The 19,871-nt window shown below is 37.6% G+C and overlaps 1 protein-coding gene across 1 annotated transcript; it reads left to right on the forward strand.

Moving 5' to 3' along the window:
* Nucleotides 1-495: 495 nt before the first annotated feature.
* On the forward strand, nucleotides 496-18,701 carry tmx4 (thioredoxin-related transmembrane protein 4). Its single transcript, XM_077238312.1, has 8 exons — nucleotides 496-718; nucleotides 1,173-1,288; nucleotides 3,115-3,160; nucleotides 3,322-3,450; nucleotides 3,538-3,583; nucleotides 5,044-5,145; nucleotides 5,600-5,663; nucleotides 16,930-18,701. The coding sequence occupies exons 1-8, from the start codon at nucleotides 516-518 to the stop codon at nucleotides 17,142-17,144; spliced, it is 921 nt and encodes a 306-aa protein (XP_077094427.1). The 5' UTR covers nucleotides 496-515; the 3' UTR covers nucleotides 17,145-18,701.
* Nucleotides 18,702-19,871: the final 1,170 nt, after the last annotated feature.

Consider the following 19,871-nt stretch of genomic DNA (forward strand, 5'->3'; position numbering starts at 1 on the left):
CGCAGTTGTCCACGTCTGTCGCCATGGTTACTATGGCAGTACAAGCGGAAACCATGGATAACGTGGGATATTATGTCATTGAAATGCGACAAGTGAAGATGGACGAGCCATTATTTAAAATTGTGAATTTCTCTGAATTTACTAATTCTTGGGAACATTTAGGATAATGAAGGTACACAATTGAAAGAAATATATAACACTGTGCAAGTGTTTTTTGGATATTTTGATACAAAATTCTTACGAATACTGAGTGTAATAATATTGTAATAATACATGTAATTAATTATGTGATAATAATACTACTAATAATAATAATATAGTAGAGACAATAATAATAATATAGAATACATTGATTTAATTGAATTATTATTTAACACTAATATAAAGATGAATGTGTATATAATAGTATAGTGTGTATATAGGCTCGTGTATTTGTGCAGAAGCGCGTATAATCCTGCACATCTGTCGAGTTGTGCTTCTGATGCTGTTACTGTATTTCCTGCTTCTGGTGGATCATGTGCTCCTGCAGCGGCAATATGGCGGGACTGACACGCGCTGAACTGCAGGAATATGGCAGAAGTTCATGTTTCATGTGTATCTCTGCTGTATTTCTGCTGCTCGTGTGTCGTGGAAACGCTCAGACGGGGGATAATCATGTGCTGACAGTGGCCGATGCGAACTGGACGCTCATCCTGCAGGGCGAGTGGATGATCAAATTGTGAGTATGTGTGTGTGTGTGTGTGTGATCTCGGCAGGATTCTAGAGTGAATCATTGAGATGCGTTGATCAGATCATCAGCGCGCGATTCTATGACGCTTTGATTTGCCGCGCTGCAACAATGTATCAGTTTAATACTGTTACAATGTGTCGAAATAATAACAGTGTTTGTTATGTAGTGAAGTACGTGCTGAACTGCAACCGGAAGTGTTTATAAACTCTGCTGCAATACTATACATGTAAATAAGCGCAAATCGTCATGTTATGCATTAAGCATCTATATGCACAAATATTGTGGATGTTATTGTATTTATACCGGCCTACAGTGAATATGATCACATCATCAGGGGGTTACGCCCACATTTACATCCAGTATGCAGGAAATGAAATCATAGCCTGTATTATTTATGCATGCATGTAAATGAATCGCTGCTCTGTTTCATGTGTTTTATTAGTTATGCACCTTGGTGCCCGGCGTGCCAACATTTACAAGCAGACTGGGAGAATCTAGGAAGACAAAGTGAAAGTCTAGGCATTTCAGTGGGCAAGGTGGACGTTACTCAACAACCAGGTTTGACTGAATATCTATCTTTCCATCTTGGGGCAGTATGAACAAACAGTTTGTATAATTGTATGGCATGCAAACAAAATATGTATTTTGCTACTATGTTATACATGAAGTATCCGTGGTAATGCATACAAATTGGATAATCCAGTGAATTAAATTATTTGAATACACTTTATTTTGAGATGACGTAGTTACATTGTAATTACTTGTATTAATAAACTACATGTACTTACTATAGAGTTAAGGTTATGGTTTGGTTTAGAGTTAGTTACTTGTAATTATGCATAATTTACTGTTATAACTATATTAAGTACATGTAGTACTGTTTAACTACACCTTAAAATAAAGTGTTACTGATTTTGTTTTGTTGTTTTTTTTCGGGGGCGGGGGGGGTTTGATGGATACAAGTTGTCTGACATCAATGCAAAAACATCTTCACATAATGCAACAGTTGAGTTAATACTATAAAACAGATTGAGGCACATTCAGAGCTGTTGAATTGACTGTAATTCTGCGCGTGTGACTCCATCAACCAGCGTTAATGCCTCGTTTGCTCATGGTTTGATCATCTGCAGTGTGTCTGGCATTTCAGAAGGAAGGAACACTGCTGGATTGTTTGCACACACACGCACGCACACACACACACACACACACACACGCACACACACACACACACACACACACGCACGCACGCACGCACACGTACACACACACACACACGCACGCACACACACACACACACACACACACACACACACACACACACACACACACACACACACACACACACACACACACACACACACACACACACACACACACACACACACACACACACACACACAGCTCTTTACTGACTCGCTTTAAGAGCTGTCATGTGGCTCAAATTAACTCTAATACAGTTGTGCTTTAAACATGATTGATGTCACTAAATTTAATTCCTACTGCAGTTATTATCAGTCATGTTTGTTGTGTACCATCATAGAGTGACATCATAAGCAGATGGAAGCCTTTAATATTAAAGAGGCCCTAGTATGCCCTTTTTCAAAGTTTTGATTCTGTTTTTGGGCTCACAACAAATTATTTTCCTCATATTCCACATTGTTGCGGCTCGTCTCTTCCCAGTCTGTCAGTAACGCTCTGTTTAGTTCCTGTCTCAATGAAGCCCCTCCTTCTGTAAAGCACACTGTGCTCTGATTGGTCGGCTGGAGCGGTGTGTTGTGATTGGTCGAGCGCTTTGAGTGTGTTTGGAAAATGTCCCGCACCTTACCCTAACCACCAGTTTCAACACCAATAACTGACTCAATCAGGCCCCGCCCCTTTATTCTGCGTATGAATTATTTAAATGTTCGTTCCCGGAAGAAACTCAAGACTACAATGGAGGCGTTTCAGGAGTTCAGAAACACTGACACTGATATAGAGAAGAACTCCTGCTGGAGGGACTTTTTCATGCTCAAACAGCAACATTACACACTAAAGAAAGAGGAACATGGAAAATAGCAGAATAGGTCCTCATTATATCAGACCGGTTAATACGATTCCCTTTTGAACACAATTACAATTTAAAGACAAGCAAATATTGCATTTAAGCCAGTAATGATGCACATGTTGTCTTGTTCCTCCACCTGCAGCGGGTCTGAATGCTGTTTCTCAGAGAAAACGCCTTTCACTGTGTCTCGCTGTCAGCAAGCTGTCAGGCTTTTCTCATATTTCAGCTCCGCTATAGACCGTATACCGCCTTCCAATGCCGAAGGGAATTTTATGCCCAGTATAGGATGTGCTTGCTTTTCTGCATCAATATACCCATCCTCTCTTCTTTTGTTCTGCAGGTCTGAGTGGGAGGTTTCTGGTTACAACACTGCCGACTATTTTTCAGTAAGTCCTCAGATGGCTGAATTTATATTCTGTCAGGTGTTATGACACAACTCACTTTCACAACTCGTTTAAAATTTTCTTTCAGGTTCCATTTTTTAAAAATTAAAACAGTGCAAATGTATTTCATTGTAGTATAACAGAAAAACCCATCTCACCCACAGTGCTAAAGATGGGAATTTCCGCAAATACGTTTCATCGCGGACGATTGAGGATATCCAAGCTTATGTTGTGGCCAGAAAGTGGGCGACGGTTGAGCCGGTGCCAGGATGGAAGTCACCATCCTCTCTTCTGTAAATAAAACCTTTGCTGTCTGCAAAAGTGCTGATGTGTTTGCATCATCATGAAATTCTGTATATCATTTTTTTTTCTTTTTACAGAATGTCAGGAATGGCTAATCTGTTTCGTCTCTCCGTGTGGATCCGAGTAAGAAACATTTCTGGAGTTTTGCTTTTAAAACTGCCATAATTTACTCATTCAAATTCCTTATGGCTTCATTTTTCCCATGGAACACAAAATAATATATTTTAAAGATGTTTACGCTAGTCCAAAAAAGAAGAAAACACCATAAAAATATCAAAGTAGTCCACATAACTATATTGATGCATCAATTTCCCAGTCTGCAGCAATACATTTGAGACATAGAGCACTACTTTTATTATTCAGGGTTTGAAATTAACTTTTTCACTCACCGGCCAATTTAGCCATGACTACTACATTTTTTAGTTCCCGGCCATTCAAAACTTCTACCAGCCAAAAAGAAATTAACCAGATTAACTACGTCACAGCTTAGTTTTATATATATATATATATATATATATATATATATATATATTAGCTTCCTCTTTCATCCTCTTCACCAAAAATATGTTTTAAGTGGACAGATCAATACAGTATAAAAGAACATCAACATTTTTTTTAATAAAGTATTTTCTATTAACCAAACGCTTTTTAATCTTTGCTATTGCTTCAATGCAAGTGAACAAGCGCGCCGTTATTTGTTGCGTAGTGACAAGTGTGTTCAAGTAAGCCAGATATGAGCAGATTCTGCACAATACGCTGTATTTAATATATCATGATGAATCACGAGTTGAGTATTTGCTCTAAATCTGCACAGATTTGGCTTACACGAACTTCTCCAGCAAAGTGAGTAAACATAATAACAAGCCTATTTATTGAATGTCTTACATCAAGATACATTTATTAGAGAAGCAAAAAGACATAAGACTGAAGAAGTCTTGTTTTCTGAAAAACAAATCACCAGAATTATTTGAGTTTATGCTTAAAATAATAATAAAATAAAAAACTGGCAACAGGGTCAGAAAAATACATTTTAATTCAGAGGTAAAGCAAGATGACTCCACTGGCAGATCTTGTTTCTTGTTTTAAGCTAAGTTTCGCTTCCTTTTGATACATGTTTTAGAAAACAAGTTTTAGTATCTTCTTGAGTGAATGTATCTTAATTTAAGAATGTTTACATATTTGTACTGGAGGAAAAAGACATATTGAGTATGAATGTTTTTTTGCAGCGTAACATGATCTACTAATTAAAAATACTTCTAAAACATTTATAAATCTCAGTTAATGTTAATTTCAACATCTGCTAATATCATTGAATGGACCTGAGCTGTCATGAATTAACAATGAACAGTTGTATTTTTATACTAATGTTAACAAAGATTAATAAATATTGTAACACATGTTTTGCTTATTGTGAATGTTACTCAATGCATGTTAAATAATGTGACCTTATTGTAAAGTGTTACTGATACTTGTATGTCCTTTTTGGTGCTTTATGCTTTCATTCACTGAACGGAGCTTTATTTTATAAAAAAAACTATCTTTTTACGTATATTGAATATATCCCTTTGTTGTCCATTTAACAGCAAATCCACACGTACCTGACAAATGCTCTCGGCATTCCTTCTTGGGGTTCTTACGTGATATTTGCCATCATCACACTGTTTATGGGACTGATACTCGGCCTGGTAAGTCTAAAAACATAATTTTCACAGTTTAGATGGGTTAATGTATTATTCCTGTTTAAAGCATAAATTGATATACTTTACTCTATGCATGAAAGTATCTCATGCATAAATCTTTCTGCAAACGGACCATCCGTGGTACAGATCTAAAAAGACCATTTACCAAAGGGACCCAACGAAGTGCACTTGACTTCATCTAATGCGAGCGCTCTATGAAGCAGATCGCACATACAGACACATGATGTCTTGCAGCAGAAGGAATTATATAATGCATGTTGAAATAAAGATGTTCCTACATTATACAACTGTGAGTTGCGTAATACTGGTCGATTGTGCGGCTCTTTTGAGAATACTGTGGGTGGTTCTCGCATGTAGTGGATCAAACTTTTAAAAGTGAACTTCCACTGGTGGGTTTGAAATCATTACTCCATCTAATGGTAAATAATATCTCGATTAGATGCTGGTTCTGATCGCTGACTGCATTTGGCCATCCAGACCAAAGCGTAGAGAAAACAAAACAGGTGAGATTAGAAACACTTTTATTACTTACTTTGCTTTTATTTACTGTAAAATGTTTTTACAAATGTTGTAATTTCTTATGTTGAAATGTCTTTGAATATCACACTGCTGTTTGAAACTTTTATCATTACATATTGCATGCTATTTTTGGTATCACATTACAATAAGGTCCCATTAGTTAACAATAGTTCAGTCATGGCAACTGGTTTTTGCACGTTATTGAAAAGTTAATAGTTAATGTATTTGATCTTGGCGGATTCGATCTGCTCTTCTGCTGTTGATTATTGCTGCTGCTGCTCAGAGTAAGGATGGACATGGTTCTGCTAATTAGCGCTGGACCAGAATATTCGAATATTCGTTCGGTGGGTTGGTATTCGATTTGAAAATTTGACATTCGAATATTCGTTTTTTTTTTTTTTTTTGCACACCTGGGATCCCCCGCGAAACGGTTCTCACTCGCGCTTGAATAAGGCCGGCGACACACTGGCTGCATGGCGTGAGCGTCTCAGCTGTGTGGCATGTACGTTTTTATTTCAGCTCCCATGTTAACAGGTTGGAGTTTGCACACTGCCTGTGTGAAACACGCGTCTCAGGCGCGGCTCGAGCCACGCGGAAAATGCGTGCATGCTAGAAATAGAACCGACGCCTAACTGCAACGGGAGTGTTCTCTGGCTAGAGCGCAGAACAGCGGAGTTTGTATGGACCGAAGTGCATGCCTGAGCTTGTGTTTTGGGTTAAGCTGCGTTGCTTTGACATTGTGGAAAATAGAATAATAGAAACAAAATGTATTAGCCTTTTACCCGTTATTATCAATCTAAATTAATCTCGTTTTTAATTTAACTTAATTTAACTTAATTTCGTTTTTCTTTATTTAAATTTTGTTTTTTCTTTATTTAAGTTTCATTTTTCTTCATTTAAATTTCGTTTTTTCTTTATTTAAGTTTCATTTTTCTTTATTTAAATTTCGTTTTTCTTTATTTAAGTTTCGTTTTTCTTTATTTAAGTTTCGTTTTTCTTTATTTAAATTTATTTTTTTCTTTATTTAAATTTCGTTTTTCCTTATTTAAATTTATTTTTTTCTTTATTTAAATTTCGTTTTTCTTTATTTAAATCTACCCTTTACTGTGTCAGTAATTCGTCCGTTCTCGGAGCATATAAACCCTGCCCGCGTGAGGTGCGCTGCTTCCCGCTCGCGCTGTTCTGTAGCTGACTAAAAGTTTATTAATTCTGAATGTGTCGCGTCTCGCGTGTCCATCTATATTGCACCAAATGCAGCACTGCACTCCCTTGTGAAGTCGGTTGGATGAACGGTTCTCGAAATAATCAAAATGCAAAAAGACAGACCAACACAGAGATTCCTGCCTTTATTAGTGAAAAGAATATGTTCAGCCCCCTCTCGCCGAAGCTTCGAATATTCGATGTTCATTACTACCGAAGCTTCGAAGCTCAAAAAATGGTATTCGGACCAGCCCTACTGCTAATAGACACACAGACACGCTGCTGTGAGCATCTAAGATATGATAGACATACATGACTCCTAGGCAGATCTAGGCAGGTGGAGCTGGGGAGGTGGTAGGGTGACCACCCGTTGTCCCGCACAGCATTTTCACCCCTTGTCCCGCACGTCGCATATTGAGAAAATGCATTTTCATCAGTCTGTTGGTTTTTAATTATCATTAGAGATGCACCGATTGATCGGCTGGTGATTGGAATCGGCCGATTTTCACGTGATGGGCCATGACCGGCAACCGGCCGGTCAGTCTGATATATTCCGGTTTTTTTTCCGGTCGAATGCACTCGGGCGCCGCATGATTAAAGGGCTTGGAGCGACATGAGGGTGAGTCATTAATGACATCATTTTAATTTTTGGGTGAACTAACCCTTTAACATCACGCAACATCAGCATCACACGTGCACACGGAACGCACATGTAGGAAACCTCGTGAATTACGGCCGTTTCACACCGCAAGCGTGAGCAGTGCGTTTTTTCCCCCCGGCGTGCATGTTAATCAATGAGTGCATTCACACCGAGAGCAGGAGCAGCTCATGACCACTAAAATCCACTGGATCCGTCTACGGCGCTGTAAGACTGGACAAACTGGAATGACTTTAAGAGAGGGCCACTCTCTGAGAAAACAAAGGAAATTAACATTTGAACTCCCCCTCATGCACTATTGAGACGAAGGTCTCACCTCCCTCATCCTAATCTACATTTCTCTCCCCATTCTTCATCCTGGCAGAGATCTCCCAAACTCACACAAGAATCTGAATGGTTTAATGTGAATGATTATCATCGAGTTTTATACATGTTTGGTATTATTTGAAATGTCTCGGTGAGACTGGTACAAATGTCTCATTCCCAAAGAAGTAAACCAAAAGGTAATAAAGTTCTTAGGAAGTTTAGAAATATCTTCCACACTGGAGAGTGTGTCTTTGAGTTAACACCTTCTGACCATTTGACTGAATGCTAATTGTCCACTGCTAGCAAATGGTGACTTACAGGTAAACTTCCACTGTGGATGGTGTTTAGATTTGAAATGAGGTCCGGGTATATAATGAAACGCAGCGAGAGCACGGGGCCTTTTCTGTATCTGAGATCGGCCCGTGAGGCTGAGAGTTGTGAGACTCTCACTGTACGTTCACACCGCTGCCGACATGAGCGTCAAAGAAGCTCTGGCCGCTCTGTCAAGGACGCTTGTCAAAAAGCACGGGGAAGCTCGTTGAAGCTTTGGACGCTCTGACATGGCAGGGAGAGGAGAAGTGTCACAACATGAAATGTAATAAACAGAAAAAACAAGCAATACATTGAAGAAACCTTTTATAATGACAGCATTTTTATAACCGTTTTGGTCACATTTGGTCAGGGAAAAAAATAATAATTAGCTATTATTATTATTATTTGCATTAGGCTATTATTTGCATTAGTGCAATTGGTCAAATCGTTGTCACCGTGAGCAAATTAATTGCATACCTGCTTAAAACGAGCGTTCGTAAATATTTCAAATAAAAGTTGTGCTCATTCTCAAATGTGTATCACTGGATCATTATGGAAAAGCACGAAGTTGTTGTGTTTGGTGATGCTATTTTATCCCATGCCTCGTTCTTTTGTAACTGGTTCCTGTAAGCAAACAATGTCATATCATATATGATAGGAAACCCAGCAACAGCGATTTATCAGCTTCTCCTCCATTTTCTCTGAACTAATGTTTTGGTAGGAACGAAAGTTCACATCGTATGTTTCTCCGGAATCAGCAAGAGTGAAGGACGTCTTTATTCTGATTGGTTTCTGGCGTTTTGCCGCTGCTTGCCGCTGAACCGCGTCATAGCTCATTGCCATAAAGCTGAGCTTCTTTCAACTTTCTGATTGACGCTCAAAACGCCCAAAACACGACGCCGAGGGATTTGACGCTCCTTGCAGCTGAGAGAAGCCAGCTTCCATTGAAAATGAATGACTACCGGCCGCTTTGGAAGCTCAAGTCGGCGGCGGTGTGAACGTACAGTCAGCCTATCGCATTTCTTGTCGGGTAAACTTTTTCCTCTTTGTTCTAGAGCATTTGATGTTTTGCATTGATTATCTTTGAATTGGTTATGAAATTGTAATGATGAATTTACCTGACATATTAAATTTTGATATTTGATTATTCTAATTGACTTTGACATTATTTTCATTCAAGAGTTTAAAAGAATAGTAAAACATTCCCTCACATTTAATGATGCACAGATATCATTAAAACCTTTTTCATTTAAGGAGTCAGATGAAATAACGAGAAAATACATAGGAGAAAATGTATTGTAAAATGTATGTAAAAAAACTTTGCCGCGAGAAAAGACAGTAATATGCAAAGACCTTCACCGCTAATTAGAATACCGCCATTGGATCGAGTTAGACGGCCTTACAGCGCGGAACGTCAGCGTCGCGGATGCCGGAGCTAATCGAGGCCATTATAGTCAATGCTCTTAAGTCCACCAGCTCCGGACGCAGCGCGTCTCAGAAGCGTCCCAGAAGCGTCTCTCCGCTCCGCAGAGAATAGGGGTGCTTCTCAATATCCCTCCTCGTCTCCTCGCTCCTCGATCCTATGACCCGGAAACCAATCAAGCACAGCCATCTTGAAGGACATCTCAATTCTCTAATTGCACCGCGAGGAGTCGAGGATCGAGGAGTGAGGAGGCTTTCAGAGGAGTCATGAGCGAGGATACACAGGTGTACCCTATGCGGAAGTGTTTTATTGACCTAACGTTGCGCACGTATACATTCTCCTCCCCCTTCACATCGGTCACAATAATTTGAATTTACACTTTACCCTTGCAGTTTATATAAAACATACATCTCACATATTTAAACAGGGTATCTTGCTTTATTATTATTCATTATGAATTTCTTAAATAAAAAACTTCAACAACATAACGGCAGATCCTTTGAGCGCTACTGATGACGCTGTGAAGTGACGCTCGAGTGATCAAGTATTCCAATGTATAAAAAAAGCTTTCATTCGATTCCTCAGTCCTCTTTTTGCGTCCTTCCCTCACATCCTACAGGGGGAGGAGCTGAGGCGCTAGGAAAGGAAGCGAGGAAAGGAAACGAGGACGCACAAATAAGAAATGAGAAGCACCCTAGGTAGCAGGTCTATTTTCGCCGCTAGCCGCGTCAAGCAGCAAAGAGTACATCGTACCGGGCAGGAAGTCAGACACAGAACGGCATAGAGGATCCGGTCGATTTTCAAAATAAAACACCCTGTGGAGACCAACGCTCCGCTGCTGAAACGCGTCTGAGACGCTTCCAGTGGACTTTGACGCTGAGCTAGGGACGCATCAAAAACGTGGCGCTGACGTTCCGCGCCGTAGACGGATCCAGTGGATTTTAGGGGTGAGCGTCGAGAAGGAGCGTCGCGTGAGCAGCAGTGAAGCGGGGTTTCGGTGCACAGTCTATTTTTGCTGCGCTGCTCGCGCTCAATTGAAGTGAAAGCACACTTTTGTTGGGCAAAATAAATATTTCATATTTCAAAATAAATATGAAATAAAACTTGCCATTGATGTACAAGTGATTGCAATAAGCCTGTGTGTGTGTGTGTTTGGATAAATATCTTTTTACTGCAAGGCTATATTTATTTATTTATTTATTTTTGCTATTTATATATTATTTTATTGCCATTACCTGTTTTCATACAGAAGTTTAGTTTCCAAAATAAGTAAATATATCACATTTTTGTATAGTTGAATATAGGAATTGAAAATGGTTCTTCCATACCATAACACTGCACCATAACACACACATAAATGTGTGAATTTCCCACACCAGGAGTAATTTATATAGTTCAATTTTATTTAATTTGTTCAAAAAATTGTCTATGTTCTATGTAAAATGTTCTATTAAAGAAAAGATAGAAAATAAATATTTGTGTTTGCTGTAAAGTGGTTAGAAAAAATGAAATCGGAATCGGCTAAAACCGGTATCGGCAGGCCAAACTCATGAAAAATCGGAAGTCGGAATCAGCCTAGAAAATTGTAATCGGTGCATCTCTAATTATCATATAAAGATAACGTAGCCTGGGAAAACCCAGACGAACTTCCGGCAAATTTAGATTTGCTCTGCAAGTTAGTCTGGCGAAGAGCCCATTCAAGCTCATTTCCAATCTTTCCAAATTGAGGCACCAATCACAAACGTTGAGGCGGGTTTACAAGATGACGATCGATCTGATTGGTTTTAGGTCTATCCAATTGCGCCCAGAGGCATTTGAGCAACGTCCGTTGGTGACGCCCCTTTGGAAGTGAGCTGTGAATGAACCTTCCCCAGACCCTAACTCAGTTACGACTGAGAAGGGTCTGGTTTTAACCAGGCTAAAGAAAACGTGCATGCGTTCTTTTGCCTTTTTTAGAAAGCATTTTATTTATTCTTTCTGCGGCGTAGTTTTTCACCTACAGGGCTCCAGACTAACTTTTCCACTGGTTGCACTGGTGCTACCAACTTTCTCAGTTGGTCGCACCAGCATATGATTTGGTCGCACCTTTTCTTTTTTCTTTTTTTTGCTACATGCCATGGGATTAATCAATGCATGCTGATGAATAGTGGTTTTAATGGACCAAGGCTAGCAAAGGCTTTCTGGGTTGCAGCAGAAATACCTGTAATATATTAATTATCATTGCCAAATTTCAGGATTTTCATGGATTTTGGCAAGTAATTTTAATCTGTAATTTTAAGCATTTTACATTTGAATTATATACAATCTATCTATTTACATTTGAATCATATTCTATCTATCTATCTATCTGTCTATTATCATCTTTCTATCTTTTAAAAACCATTAAACATTCTGTATGCATTACATTTTAAAAGATTAGAGTATTATAATAAACTGATACAGATTTTTCGTTATCAAAGTTTATAGTTGTAACAAAAAGCAGAAATCTCACACTCCTTACCTTCTGCATTTTATAATAATTTCCTTTTCCTCTGTCGAGCGATCATGAGAGTAATCGTTCGACAGAGGAAAATATAACCGCTGAAAAGACGTTGGAGGAAGGGGCTCTGTGTTTCGTGAGACCATTTTTATCATTTTTATATGCCTTAATTCGTGAATTCGTAATTGGCGCGTTTCACCATCAGTGTGAAATGCGCGTGACGTCTACGTTCGTCAATAAATAAACTGCACGTGTCTTGCGGAAGAACATTGTAGACGGAACTTCTCTCCGTTAATGTATATGGCGAGTCACGCAGGCACTGGGCTACTCCGCAGCCGAGACGACCCCGGGATAAAATAGTCCGAATATAAACACTTATTATAGGCGTACCGTAGTGTTTCAGATTAATTCAAAAACACGGTTTGGAAAATGGATTCATGATGTAGCCTACTCGTTCATTTTGAACATAAGTTACGGAATGCAGCAGCTGATACAACGGCGTTCTGTTGCTCAAGCGTCCACTCGCACAAATGCGACCACATAACATTTTAACTCGCACATTCTCAAAAAATTGTCGCGTATGTCTGGAACCCTGACCTATATTTAACAGCGTTTTGTCAGAAGTACAAATACAACAGCCGTTTTTAATATCCTATCCAATGATTGAAAGGACAGGGGTAAACATTGTCACTAGTGGGTTGTGACGCTGTCAATCAAAATGTGGAGCGGTGAGTCGTTCGTGCTTCTGTCAGAAAACAAATGGATAATTCGGTAAATTAAAATTAAAATGTAACAGAATTTATCAACTTGTTTCCTGCTGTGGTTGTTTTAATTCACATGCTTTCTAAAAAAAAGAACGTTTTTGGTTTAATATATTCTTAATATATAAGACTGTCAAATATCTAAATTCATGTTGGTTTATATTTTATTTTAGATTTCAGAACTGTTTCAGAAACAGTGATCTGCATGATGCCTTTGGGCTCAGTGATGTTGAATTTAAATGTCATGTAAAATAAAGACATGTTATTACATTGTGATGGTGTTTTCTGGAAGGGACTAAAGAACAAAGAATTGTTACCAGCTGAAAGGCAGAATACAAATATTTTTATTAAGTTAGATAATCATTATATAACAGTCTCAGGTTATGTTTTAGTGTTGGTAACATGTCCCACACAAACTTATAATCGTCCCACATTTGGTTTTTTTGATGGTGGTCACCCTAGGAGGTAGAGGTGTTTAGAGGAACTCTGATAGTTGCTGCAGGACTAGATTACAGCAAACAATTAACAGAGGCCGTTTCTCAAAACCAAGAATGCAAAGAACGGACTTGTGTTCTTGGGGAGAACGCTCTTGCTAGTTGTTCTTGGAAGAATGAACTTACGAGGTGACGAGCACACAGAACGCTGCTGACAGTTTGAGGCGATGTGTTCTTGCTGGTATTGCGCAATACCACCGCACAGCGTCGTCTTCAGTACCCAAACATAACAAGAATTATTGATGATAACAGCCAGGTTTTTAGCATGACTGGCCGGTTGGCTCGCTAGCTACACCCCCGTGCGCTTATGGAGATTCTTCACTACCGAAAATGTTTGAGCATATTTTCGATTCGCCATAACTTTTCGTAAAAATGGCAATATTTGAAATCTACACAGTAGATTTCTCGCATCAAATGCTCTCAGAAGTTAATTTAGTGATGAAATAGCATACGAAATTGTAGAAAAACGACTTCGTTGTTCTGCCTTTCTGCTCCCCGCTCCTTCCTTGAATGCCGAAATGAATTCTGGGATATTTCTGCCGTCAAGTTCACACAAGTTACCAACCGATGCATCCTCGGTAAAATGGGCGTGTCAAGAACACTTCCGGGATTTTTAACCGTTCTTGCCAAAATGCAAACTTGTGTATTGAGACAGTACTTGGGCAGCGACTGATGACGTTTCACAAGTCCACAAGCACACAAGTACAGACAAGAACGCATATTGAGAAACGGCCAGACTATTCAAATGTTGAGCAAGCAATCTCATTGGCTGCAGGATCAGCAGAGGCCAATCAGCTTGTGCCATGCGCTAATGATGTGATTGCTTGCGGACTGTATGTAAAGGACGTATACTCTATAGAATTGCATGACGGAATGCATTAACCCTGAATTGGACACTGGGGTCTATATGACCCCCAATCGACGTTTCCTTAGTAAAAAAAAATGGTTCCCTTCATCTCAGTGGAATAAGATTTGGTAACTTTTCCTACATTATCTATCTATACACACAACAAAAAACTGGGCTTGATTCGGTGGTTCTATAGGTACGTAAAAAATTTTTTTACACTTCTGGTCTTCGGGGTCAATATGACCCCACATTGAAATGAATGGGAAAATCGAAAAAAATGTGTTTTTTATTTTTCATTTGTCAAAAGAAAATCAATAAATCCAGAATAAATCTGAAAATTTCCATACCGCAATGAAGTCCTGGTACTAGAGCACAAATGCAATGTGGAACGAACATGATCACTTGCACACACACACGTGTACGCGCACACAAACACACATAAACGTATGACTCCAATAGAAAGCATTTTTATTGAAATTGGCAAATAAAATCAATAATTCCTGCATAAATTTGAAAATTCTCACACATAAATGAAGGCCTGGTACTAGATCACTAATGCAATGTGGAATGAACATTAACACACACACATGTGTGCCCACACAGACACAGACACAAATACACACACAGATAAAGAGAGGTGTGACTGCAATAGAGAGCATCTTTATAGAAATTGGGAAATAAAATCAATAATTTCTGCATAAATCTAAAAATTTTCACACACAAATGAAGGTATGATATGAGAGCACAAATGTAATATGGAAAGAACGTGACTGCACACACATAACATACACACAGAGAGACACACAAACAAACAAACAGGTGCGACAGTAAAAGAGAGCATTTTTATAGAAATTGGGAAATAAAATCAATAATTCCAGCATGAATCTAAAAATGTTCACACATAAATGAAGGCCAGGCATTAGAGAAAAAAACAATGTGGAATGAGCATGATTACACACACACACACACACACACACACACACACACACACACACACACACACACACACGTGTGCACACACAAACACACACAGACACAGGTGTTTATTCTTCGCTCCTGTTCATATCCGCCTATAGCTGTATGTTTTTTGTTTTTATTTCCTTTTGAAAATGAATTTCTGATTCTAAAGTTAATCATTTTATACATTTCGATAATTGAAATAATATGAAATTGCAATCAAGTATTTTCTTTTAGTTGTAACTTGTGGCATTATTGCAAATTTATTTGGGATTACTGCAAAATTTATATAGCATTATTGCAATAACAAGATACTTCAAAAGACCTCAAACAACAACAAAAATAATTCTAAACTTTGAAAAAATACGGATTTAATGTATTTTAAGCGTTTAAATATATATATTCATAAAAAAAGCTGTTATAAGAGCAGTAAGTCACATCCAGAAAAATGAATGGATCTCTATGGGGCCTCTGCTGGAAGTAGATGGTAATTACACTTTAAGGCTAAAAACATATTATCTACAAAAAAACATCTAACCAGCAGATGGCAGAATTATGCATCTAACACCTAGACCAATATCCAGAAACAATTCCCATTTAAATTTGATCATCATTAATGTGTTTTTTTCATGAAAAATTAATATTTCATATGTATGCTAATGGTGTAGTGGAGGAATTCTGCAGTAATTAGGTAAAAAAGTACTTCATATCTCCCAAAACACAGCATTAATGAATAGATTAGAAGTAAACAACAAAAATGATATATTATTTGTATGAATAAAAATGTATATTTTTTGTACAATTACTCTATCAATTGTTGGGGTCATATAGACCCCAAAGCCCTGATTTGTAAACAGGAAATGAAGACCTTTTGAGCAATAATAAATACATTTGCTACAGTATTTATTTATACAACTGTTCATGGTTAGATCATGTTAGCTCAGGTTTAATAAATATGAAAAGTTACAGCTTTTGATTTTAATAAAGTATTAGTAAATGTTGCAATTAACAATTGCCTTAGAAGTGCCGTGTAAGCTCATGTTAACCAATATATTTAACTAATGCTAACAAATGAATCCCTTATGTAAAGTGATACTATTTGTTTTATTTTAAATAGTTCACTGATTTTGATTTTCTTTGTGTATATATTTGTACTGGACACTAGCACTTTATAACACTTTCTCAATAACACTTTCTTAAATCAAGATTAATTTATTTAAAATTGTAAATACATAAGATATTAATTCTTGTTTACTGGAAGAAAAAAAAAGAAAGATCAAAAATAAGTAAGTTTAAGCTTAAAGATAGAAACAATATCTGCCAATGTGGTAAGAAAATTACATAATTCATAGGGAAAATAAGTTTTTTATTATAAGATTTTTTCGTGTTTTAAGGAAAAAGTCACTTAATTTTGATACTTTTTATACTTAACATCACAATATTTTGCTTCTCAAGTAAATGTATCTTGATTTAATAATGTTTAGATATTTATACTGGGAAAAACCATTTTATTTGTTTATTTTTTGCAGTATATGCTACAGTTTGTACTTAAGTCAAACACATAATTTTATATAACACAGTTGTCAACATTAGAGATGTTTTGAATCGATTCACTGAAATTGACACTCTGAACTGACGAACAGATGGGAAATATTGTTGCTATATTTTGAAATCATTGTAAATATTTTGTGCATATTCAATAGTAAAGCCCAGTTCTACATGTAAGTGCAACTTTACTTGGTTAATAAACCAGAGAGCTGTTACTGAACCTTCCCTAATATAAAGAATCATTTAATTCTCTGTACCTCTGCAGTTGTGATTGTGAAAGAGGAAGTGTCTGAGGAAGAGGTGGAGGAGAAACACACGTCTGACCTGGACAACGAGAGTGAGAGAGTGTCTGGAGACGACTCGACTGAAGAAGAAGGAGTGATGACAGACGGAGGCAGTGGCAGTGAGCAGATGCTGTCAGCAGAGAGTTCGGTGAGGAAACGCAAACCACAGGGACCGGACACTGCCGAGGGAACCTAATGTGCTCATCTCACCCGAGTGCACTTGCCGCCAAAAACAAGAGGAAGCAGCCATATCTGTAGATATGCAAAGCAACGCCAGCTATCGGCTGACTTCCGCGCCGCTCATGCAGAACACGGTTCGCCCATGTGACGCTTCCCTCGCATTTTACCTGCTTCTCGCTGCAGTTTAATTCATTTCAGTTTTTAAAGACTAGTTGTTTAAAGTTAATGCTAAAAGTTGCCAAACTTTGACAGACCTTAAGATTTGATTTTTCTATTTTCTACAATCACCAAAAATATGAATCATTTTAATGCTGAACATGTAACATGTTTACGATGTATTTGGACGAATCTTACAAAATCTGTCAAGAAATATGTGTCTCATATTTTACCTCAAAATCAGAAGAAACAAATGCAGCATATTAAGTATTATAGTTTTTTTTACATTGTGATATTTTTTATTATGATTAACCACAAAATATATATTCATCATGGTAGTATTTGTTGTACTGCCTATATGCTGATTTTAATAATTGTTTTAATAAATCGTATAGCTGTAATTTTACATGTCTATATATTTGCTGCAATATCCTGTTTTATACAGTAAAGTATAAAAATACTGTATTACAGTAATATAAATTGAGAATTACAGAACTCAAAACTAAAATGTACTGATGCATTTCAATAATGACTATGTTGATATTAATATATTGGGAGAAATGTGCTTAACTGCATAACAATTTCACAATGCAAAATATCTTAATGATCCTATAAATACCTATTTTGTTATTATTATTTAATTGAAATTTTAAGTGAAATATGAAGGACATGTTCTTATCAGGTTTAATGATTCATCCATTACACTGTTGTTTTACCACTATTTCTTAATTACACTATATTTGCTGTAATGATGAACACTTCCATGTTTATTCATGTTTCACATTCCTGTGCTGAAACTGAATTCCTGCATTTACAATCCTGACTGGTTTCAGAAGGAATGGTTCTTAAAGTATGAGAAATATGAAGAGTATTTTTGCACTATTGCATTCATCCACACATGATTCATATAGTGTTGAACAGCACAAACTGTCCGTAATCATTGTTACACGGCAGATGATCAGAAGGATGTTTTGTGCTCCAGGTCTCAGGATAAGTATTTCTCTATGGTATGATGACGTTGTTTTGTACAGTGTAGATTTGTAATGTATTCCCCGTAATGGCAAATGAAATTCATAATTTGCACAGTAAAACACTGATAATGGCTTTAGTATTAAAATTGGTGCAGTCTTTGACTGATGGTTCAATGGTCAATTGCCTTTAATTTTTGATACTATTGACAGACTGTTTAAATCTGTGTAGTGTAGCAAATAAATATTGGTGATTTTTTTGTCAGTTTCGTAACAGGTAACCAGCACAGAAACACACCAGCACATCAGTAAAATGTTTCTGTGTCATTATTTATGCTGAACATCTGGTCAATTGCATTGTATTGTGTGCCAGATTGTTGTATTCTTAATATTGTGTAATGTGGTCATAACTGATGGTTGTATGTGTTCATTAAACATGTTTGACTGGATACTAAGTGTTTTTAGTTTGTCATGTGAGCATTAAAACAAATAATTGCGTGCAATGTCTAAATCCCCTTAGACTTCCATTGTAATTGCATTACTGACTTAAACCTGACATCTATGGGCCAAGAAACTGCATTGGGATAATCAGTGAAATACTGTTTCGAAAGCATCACCACAAGATTTTAACATTATCGGCCGGATTAACTAACATGCAGCACAACCCCTCTTTTGGCGTTAAAAAACGACTGTCCGGATTTGGCCTACTAAAGAGACACAGTGAAAATTAGCGCTAAAAAGGCATTATTTTGCGTCTGACATTATTGCATACGCATTCGTTGGAGTTTCTATGAAAAAATTTATGGGCAGAAAGTATTTAAATGAATAATGCAACGTGATTTACAAAGGTTTGCAGTAGTTGATGGCTGCTTTAACTTCACTTTTAGACACACTCGAACTCGAACTTCCCGAAGCGCTTCTCCTTGGGGGAAAACCCGCCGCCGGGGACCCATCAAGATTTGCTGCCAACTTCGTCAAGTGGATGAGGAAATTTATTTGGACAAATCCTCGACTCTTCGATTTTGACCGAGGTAGTGGTAAAGTAGTGGCGAAACCACATGAAGGCAAACCTGCAACCTTAGCCGAAAAAATCGTAACGTAGCAGCAAACACAGAACGTGGACACAACGTACCCAACCTTCTTACAACGCTATAACAACATGGTCAAAAGGTTGCTATAACTATGTTGGGTGCCGCTCAGTGCCATTGCTTAAGGTTGTGCCATAAGTGTCTTGACAACCACTGGACTACATATGTACACTCGTCACTGCCCTGAAGCGCGAAAATCTTTGAAGGTATTTTTGGTGCAAATCAACTGAACGCCTGACAGTGAAATTTAGTTGTAGGGAACAGCCATAGAAACGTTCCATTAATGTACGGATCTCTGAGGCACTGCCAGCGGGACATTAAACAGGAAGTGTCTGTCCGAGCTCACAACAGGTTTTGCGAGGGAAGGCGAATTGAGGTATCATGTTAAATAATCTGAGTTATTGTTGTTTAGCAATGATGCAACATTTATTATTTATAAACTATTAGCTAGATAAAGCTTGGGTATGTAGATGTCAATTAATTTCTATATATCAATGGATGGGTCTATAATTTATTTCGAGAGACAAAAAG

The sequence above is a fragment of the Siphateles boraxobius genome, unplaced genomic scaffold, assembly GCF_051911475.1.
Source record: "Siphateles boraxobius isolate OS27281-9 unplaced genomic scaffold, OSU_SipBor_1 22, whole genome shotgun sequence".
Classification (NCBI taxonomy): domain Eukaryota; kingdom Metazoa; phylum Chordata; class Actinopteri; order Cypriniformes; family Leuciscidae; genus Siphateles; species Siphateles boraxobius.